The following is an 8,773-nucleotide window of genomic DNA, read 5'->3' on the forward strand; positions in this document are numbered from 1 at the left end:
TGGCAGTGTTAGGGTTAGGACTACGAGCATTAGGGTTTTGAATGTTGATGGTCTATGAAATGTTTTAAAGCGTCTATTTATACTTTGGAGGCAAAAAGCAAAGGCTAGCCTAAAAAAAGGTTACAGACTTTCCTACAACACGGCAATTTCATATGTTACTAGAATAGAATTCAGGTTTTGCTGTAATTTATAGATATTGAAATACATATGAAAATTTTAGTTCCATTAATTTTGGAGATAGGGGGGAGGGAGGAGGAAGAGGCCTGGATGCTGGTCGATCGCCTATTTTCTACTATCATCTATTTGAGAGAATTATATGTTGCTCAAACTATAACAGGCTACCATGATTTTATGTTTCTTTTTTTTAACATACAATACATCCACCCTGATCCCGCGTTGACTTCGAAATAAAAAGTAATCTTTGATTTCCAAGATTCAGCCACCTATCTCCGTATCTACAAAGTTGGATTCAGACGCGTCAAGCCTTATTAGCGTAAAGAATAAAATAACAAATGCACACACATACTCATAAACTTTCACGTTTTTAATTTTCAGAGGTTATTCTTGGTTAGATTACTAAAATACTAATGCATTAAGAACCGGGTAATTTTTTGCGAAGCTATGCGCAAGCCGATAAGGCACGAGGCAAATCCGAGCCAGGCATCGCTAAAGCGGGAAGTTTGTTTATTGCATCCCCTTACACTGTTTCCAGTTCACATTAAGATAATTTAAGTACTATTATTTATTATTTCTGTGCCAAGTAATCAAGCAGTGGGCGCAGAAAAATCTATTATCTTTGTAATAAGGCTGAATACCTAAAAATGTATAACTAGTCCGTCCGTAAGATTTTCAAAATATATCGGAAACGTATTTTTTTGTTGTCAATTAAACAAAACACATAGCCGGTTAAAGTTTCGTGTGACGTCACACCTGCGCACACTTTTTACTAAAGTGACGTCACGGGCCTCAACTCCTTAACTTTGACGCGCTCCATCTTTGTCGGTTTTTGTTTGATTAACAAAATAAAAAATATGTGTTCAATATTTTTTGGTAATAACTAAAGGACTAAACAAAAAACTATTTTTTATTATTTTAACCCTAGAATCTACCCGATTGACCGAGCGAGTGAGAAGAGCGAGCAAAGCGTCTTATTTCAGCATGGGCAAAAATGGTTTTGTAATTCTGCCCAGCGGATGTCCGGCTGTTCTTCTCTGTAAGGTGCTTGTTGTAAGTAGCATTTCTCAGTCAATTGTCCTGAAATTTTGTGACCAGATTCTAGGACCAGGTTATTATTTAGGTAATATGGCATTTTTAGTCGATTAATTTTATTGGATTTTTTTAAATTGTGGAGTAGAAAATGATTTTTTCTTTTTAAATTTCAATTATTTATAAAATCTCGTGTGTGAGGTCACCGCCGCACCTACAAATAGCTCACCGCCATAGCAACTACAATTAATAAACATTAAAGTATTTTATACTTATTCGTAAATCTGGCTGGCTCAATTGGTCTCGGCTGGGAAGAGCTGGAAGAAGCCGCGCAAGATCGAGCCAAATGGAAAACTCTTCTACGAGCCCTATGTCCCTAGTGAGGGATAACAGGATCACATCATCATCATCATCATACTTATTCGTGGATTTTGTCTTACACTCCGCTCAGCTATCTCACACTGTTCTTAGTAAAGACGTAACTTTATGCTAATTATATACTCGTAGGCCGACATAGCCCGAAGAATTGTGAAACTGAAGTGGCAGTGGGCGGGGCACATTACATTGCTCGCAGGACTGACGGTCGGACCGGGAGACGAGCTGTCGGTAGGCCTCCAGCAAGATGGAGCGACGACCTGGGATCGCGGTGGATGCGGAAAGCACAAGAACGGTCTGAGTGGAGAGCCTTGGGGGAGGCCTATGTCCAGCAGTGGACGTCTTACGGCTGACATGATGATGATGATACTCGTAGGTTGAACTCTGCCAAAAATGTTGTACCTTCGAGTAGATAAAATTCATTTGCTTAATATTTACTCTGAGGACAGTGTAAGCTTCATCATCATCATCATCCCAGCCTCACTGCAGAGCACAGGCCTCCCCTCAGAATGAGAGGGCTTGGGCAGTAGTTCCCACGCGGGCCCAGTGCGGATTGGGAACTTCACACACACCATTGAATTGCTTCGCAGGTTTTTACAGGTTTCCTCACGATGTTTTCCTTCACCGTAAAGCTCGTGGTAAATTTCAAATGTTTGTTTGTTTGTTTGTTTATACTCTTTATTGTACAAAAAGGAAAAACAAAAAGGTTACATAAATAAAAGTTGAAAATGTAATTCCGCACATGAATTTCGTAAAACTGATGTGTTCTTATTGTCTATGACAGATTGTCATTGAATAAACAGCGTTCCTAAGAAATGTGTTTGATCTGATTCCTGGTATTATTCCTAGTATTTCCATATCCATCAACTGGCGACGATGAGTATTGGAACCGTACCATGTTTCGACCCGAGAAGTCAAGAGTGGGAAATATTTCGAAACCGGGTAAAACAGTTTCTAAGCCTGAATGACATTAAGGCCGAGGAAAAAAAGCGTGCTGTTTTGATCACTCATTTATCGGATGATGCGTACTTATTATTACGGAATCTAAGTCATCCGAAGGAGGTAGAAACCTCGACTTTTGATGAGTTGGTAGACTTTCTGGACAAACACCTGACTCCAACGCGGGCGACCTTTGCGGACTTAGGTAACTTTTATAACGCAGTGCAAGCAGAGGAAGAATCTGTCGAGGATTGGGCAGCTCGATTGCGAGGCTTAGCCGTGCATTGTGCCTTCGGAGACTGCCTGGATAAGGTATATCGGGACAGATTTGTACTCGGGCTCAAACTTGGATCTGTACGAGACCGACTCTGCGAGCAAGACGCCAGCAAGCTTACGTTTGCAAAAGCGCTAGAAATAGCGAAGCAAACAGTCACCGCGCGGGAGGCGAGGGCTACGGCGCCGAGAGCTTTTTCACCCGCCGCTGCTATGAAGGAAGAACCGCTGTTGTGGTCCGGCGCAGATCGAGCCGGCGCGGCTCAACGAAGACAGACTTCGCCGAATCGTTGCGCAGTGTGCGGCATGAAGGGTCATGCAGCTGAGAGGTGCCGCTACAAGAATTACCGCTGCCAAAGGTGCAAAGAAAAAGGCCACCTGAAGAAAATGTGCGGTTCAAAGGAAAAACCGGTCAAGAATATCAACTTGGAAACGGATTCGAGTTCGGACGAGGCGCCTGTGGCAGTAGACTGCCGGGAATGTAAGGAGTGTCAGCTGTTTAATTTGAGGTGTGTAGACAGCGAACCTTATTTCGTAACAATCGTGGTAAATTGTAGTACAAAACTGAAAATGGAAATCGACTCTGGGTCTAGTACCAATGTTATTTCAAAGGAATTGTATTTGTCACATTTTGCTCACAAGCAATTATTTAAATGTAACATTCGTATGTGTTTTTACAATGGCCATAAAATTAAGCCTCTGGGGTATTTCATCACTAAAGTAGCGTACAATGGTATGACACATAAACTTAAGTTTTTTGTCGTCGAACATGGTGGACCCCCGCTATTAGGGCGAGATTTTATGGCAAAATTCAAATTATGTATAACTTCGATAAATAACAAAATTGACTTGGCATCTGGTGATAACTTAGAAGTGCGAAATTTGGTTGAAAAATACAAAGGATTGTTTAGTAAGGAATTAGGTTGCTATACGCGTGCTGACGTTACTTTACAGTTGAAGGAAGGTGCGACGCCCAAGTTTTGCAAAGCGCGTCCATTACCGTTTGCGATCAAGGACAAGGTGGAGGCCGAGCTCGAGAGGTTGGTTGAGGTCGGCATACTGGAGCCCGTGAACCACTCGGATTATGCAACTCCGATTGTTCCGGTGCCCAAGTCCAATGGTAGTATCAGAGTTTGTGCGGATTACTCGGTTACATTAAATAATGATATTTACGTTGACAAATATCCTCTACCAAGGATAGAAGAGATTTTTGCTAAGCTGAGCAATGGTCAGCAATACTCCAAGTTAGACTGTAGTCAGGCGTATAATCAGTTGAGGCTTTCAGAGGAATCGCAAAAACTTACCACCATCAATACCACCAAAGGGTTATTCAAATATAAGAGGTTAGTTTTCGGCTTAGCGTGCGCCCCGGCGATTTTTCAGCGCACTATTGAAAACCTTTTGGCGGGAATAGATGGTGTAACAGTTTTCCTAGATGACGTTTGTGTGACAGGTCCGACTAAAGCCTTACATTTGGAGCGGTTGGAAAAAGTATTCCAACGATTTCAAGAATCTGGTCTCAGATTAGAACAAAGCAAATGTTCCTTTTTTCAGGATAGTGTAACTTATTTGGGTCACATTATTAGCAAGGACGGTTTGCAAAAGTCTCCAAAAAAGGTAGAGGCCATTGTCAAAGTACCCAAGCCCACTAACATAACTGATTTAAAACGCTTCTTGGGTATGGCAAATTACTATCGCAATTTTGTTCCCAACGCGTCGTCTATCCTAGCTCCACTCCACGAGCTATTGCGTGAGGGTGCGCGGTGGGAGTGGACGGAACGGCAGCAGGCGGCCTTCGATGGAATGAAACGCGAGCTCAGCAGCTCGCGCGTGCTCGCGCACTTCGACCCGGCGGCGCAGCTGGTGCTGACCGTGGACGCGGGCCCGGCCGGCCTGGGCGCCGTGCTGGCCACCGTTGACGCCGCTGGGCGAGAGCGTCCGCTGGCTTTCGGTTCCCGGTCACTGTTGCAGAGCGAACGTAATTATAGCCAATTACAAAAGGAAGCCACGGCTATTGTCTTCGGTGTTAAACGCTTCCACCAATATTTGTATGGCCGACGTGATCCTTTTATTTTAAAAACCGATCATAAACCGTTGTTGGCAATATTTGGTAAAAAGGGCGGTATTTCTGTTACGACTGCATCGCGGTTGGTTAGATATGCAGTTTTTCTTTCTGCATATAATTTTAAAATACAGTATACTTCGGGCAAAGAAAATCCAGTCGCAGATTTCTTTTCAAGGAATCCGTTGGATCAGCGTGAGTCGGAACATCACGAAGATGTTGAACATTGGGCTCCGGCTTTAAATTCGCTCCAGTTGGAAGGACTACCCGTTACATACAGAGACATACGACAAGCGACTGCGAGCGACGGTGTTCTTAGAACCGTAATCAAATATGTCAACCATGGTTGGCCGCGAAAAATAGTATGTAAAAATGTTTTACCTTATTTCCAGTGTAAAACAGACCTGGAGGTAGAAGATGGTTGTCTTCTACGAGGTCACAGGGTCGTGATTCCCACAGTGCACAGGAAGGACATACTGCAGGAGTTACATCGAACTCATCAGGGCATAGTCCGAACAAAGAGTGTTGCACGATCACGGGTGTGGTGGCCGGGCGTCGACCGCGACATCGAGCAGACGGTGGGCGCGTGCCGCGTGTGCGCGACGCTGCGCCCGGCGCCGCCGCGCGCGCCGCCGCAGCCCTGGCCGCGGCCCCCGCGCCTTGGGTGCGTATACATCTGGACTACATGTCGGTGTCTCAGAATACATACCTTGTGGTGGTCGACGCTTTCAGCAAATGGCTAGTGTTTCGATATGTGTTGTGGAACAACGACGAAGCAGCTTATATTAAAGCTCAAATTTTTATTCTCTCGATTCGGCCTTCCCGAAACTATTGTATCCGACAATGATGCAAAAATCGCGTCCAATGAATTTCTCGAGTTTTGCAAAACTAAAGGCATCGCGTACCTGACGTCTCCGATCTATCATCCATGCAGTAACGGGCAGGCAGAGAACAGCGTCCGTACGTGTAAGAGAATGTTGAAGGCAATTTTAAGCTCTTATTCTTGTAAATACAAAATTAATGAGAAGCTTCAGGAATATTTATTTGACTACCGTAATACTACTCATTGCGCCACGGGAGCTTCCCCGGCTAAGTTAATGATGGGGCGTGATTTGCGTGGTAGGCTAGACTTGTTAGTGCCGTCGAAGCATGAGGTGCCCAACTTGTAACTGAAGCGAAAAGGTTATTCAACATAGGCGAGCTAGTTTGGTGTAGGTGCTATGTGGATAGAAAACCAATTTGGAAAAAGGGGACTATTACTAAAAATATTGGGAATCGGATGTTTTTAATACAATTAGAAGAAGATAATGTTATTTGTAAACGACATATTGACCAGCTGATGCGTTACGTATCTAACGACGACGTTTCTGATGTGCGTGGCACGGAGCGTCGTGCGCTAAGATCACAGGCATCCTCGCAGTCTGTCTTGTCGACACCTTTTCAACTGGTGGATGACGAAGGGTTAGGAGATGACTGGCAAGATGCGGTTGAGGGGGTGGAGCAGGTAGAGTCAGTAGAGCCAGTAGCACAACAGGTAGAGTCAGCAGAACAATCGACAGTTGCGCCTGTTGAGGTTCCCTGTGACAGAGTCCTAAGACCGAAAAGAAATGTCAATTACAAAATATGATGGTCCTACTTTTGATACCTAGCTGTTATTTATGTTTGATAATAATTCATTGTTTAATTTTGTTATATGTCTTTATTTTAGGTTCCCCAACTAAGGGTGAAGGAGCTGATGTGTTCTTATTGTCTATGACAGATTGTCATTGAATAAACAGCGTTCCTAAGAAATGTGTTTGATCTGATTCCTGGTATTATTCCTAGTATTTCCATATCCATCAAAAACTCAGAGGTGCGAGCCGGGGTTTGAACTCACGATCCTCTGCTTGAGAGGCCATAGGTCCCACTCGGCCATCACGGCTTCTGTGTGAGCTTTGTTGAGTGTAAGCTTACCATTAGCTAAATAATGCTAGGAGTGCAAGTTGTGCCAGTGACATCAGCAATAATTAACGATCTCAGCTGCGTCCGGTTCGTTTGGCTACGAAACTCCACTGATGTATAGTAAAGCTTGTGTATTCTATCGAAAGCCGTGTTGGCCGAGTGGTTTGACCTATGGCCCCTAAAGGGGAAGGCCTTTGCTGAGCAGTGGACAAGAATATGCTGATAATAATAATATTACTGTTTTACTTTTGCTTTACGTATTTTAGGTTCAGGATTGTTGTATGTAAAAATATGGGATTGAATGTTATTTTATTTATGCAAAAAAATTTTGCTTTTAATAATGGGAATATGACTTAAATCATATTTTATTCCAGCAACCAGAGAACACAGATATACGATTCAACTCCCACAACTCCTAAAAATCCTAGCACGAAAATACAACAAACAAAAAGTGGAATTGTTGTTCCAGAAAGTAGTGATGTTTTGCTCGGTTTCCTTTAGCAAATGGATGGAAAAGGAAAACTCTGGGAGGCTTTCAGGGCGAGATCTCGATGACAAGAAGGTGCTTATCTTACAAGCCTGGGGCGGGGTTTAAGTCACAAACCTACACATTTTATTACTTTGTCGCTGTACCTTTTTTGACGTTATTTCTTGGGAATCTGTTACATTGAAACGGTTGTTTACTGTGCCAAAGGGTGAGTAGCAGAGGTAGATATCGTGATAAGGGTAGAAACAAAGAAACTTTTTTTTTATGCAACGTGTCTCTAGCTATCTCTGTACAGTCGAGTTCATAAACTTGTGAGCAAAAATTTGATCGAAAATATCTGAACACGCTTCTACGCCGTTAACAATAGAGTCGTGTTCAGATATTTTTGATCAAAATTTTGTTCACGAGTTTATGAACTCGACTGTACAATGACCGGAATCTGAGTCTTTCTCAGGAATATTTTGATATCCGAAATTATTTGATTAGATGAATATAAAAATATGCAAATCCTGTATGTAGAAGGCTTTAGGTTAGGTATACATAGGTTTGAATTCCCTAATCAACACGTTCTATTCGTCTTTGTCCAGATGTTAGAGACAGGTTGTTAACGTCATATCTGTTAATAATCTCTATTTAATTGTCTTCTAATCATGTATTAGAATAAACATTGGCCTGATTAGTGGCAGTTGTTTTTTACAGGCGATTATTGAATTTACAAATTAATTGCATATGTAAAAGACTTAATTCAATTCTTGCTAATTGAACCGGATTGGCTTGAAATTTGATGCGAATATTTAGAAAGGATGATAGTGCAAGTACAGTTATGCAGTTTATGAAAAGTGCTTATGAGAGGGGCTCTGCTAACACTCGATATTCATAGATACCTACAAATATGTACGGAGCCCTCGGTATGCAAGTCCGACTCACACTTGTCCGGTTTTTGTTTAGGAAAAAAATATTTGTCACACAAATACCTACCAGTGATAGATGTTTTAGTTGGTACAGCAATTGGGCGGTTGAATATTTCCGTGAACTACTTTCGTCTTGGGCCGCAACAAGCTTATTAAAATGGATATGATTATAATTAAATAATAATGAACATTAAGATTAGTACTATAGGTCGTCGGCAACCGAACAGTTAATTATGTTATTATATCTTCTATAAAAGTTTGCAAAATGTTACGTGTGTGTAGGTAAAATATGTGTTATATTTTACCTACTTACTACTGAATTGAGTAACCTAAATACTTAAAAGTAAGTAGGTAAAATATAATAAATTTTGACTAAAAGTCAGAATATTGTTATTCAATTGAGGCTATAACAAGTACTTACAAACGTCAAAATATCTTTAGATTAATTTATTTACCATCACCAAGGAGATGGATGGATGACCTCGTTAAAGCCGCGGGATCACGGTGGATGCAGGCCGTTTCCAACCGAAGCAAGTAGGGGTAGGTATATGGGGGAGGCCTATGGCCAACGGTGGATGT

At 42.1% G+C, this 8,773-nt stretch overlaps 1 protein-coding gene across 1 annotated transcript; it reads left to right on the forward strand.

Annotated features, from left to right (window-relative positions):
* The first annotated feature begins 2,457 nt into the window (after positions 1–2,457).
* Positions 2,458–7,215, forward strand: LOC141435894 (uncharacterized). Its single transcript, XM_074098731.1, has 5 exons — positions 2,458–3,339; positions 3,748–4,944; positions 5,248–5,523; positions 6,192–6,389; positions 7,171–7,215. The coding sequence occupies exons 1-5, from the start codon at positions 2,458–2,460 to the stop codon at positions 7,213–7,215; spliced, it is 2,598 nt and encodes an 865-aa protein (XP_073954832.1).
* Positions 7,216–8,773: the final 1,558 nt, after the last annotated feature.

Source organism: Choristoneura fumiferana, chromosome 15, assembly GCF_025370935.1.
Source record: "Choristoneura fumiferana chromosome 15, NRCan_CFum_1, whole genome shotgun sequence".
Lineage (NCBI taxonomy): Eukaryota > Metazoa > Arthropoda > Insecta > Lepidoptera > Tortricidae > Choristoneura > Choristoneura fumiferana.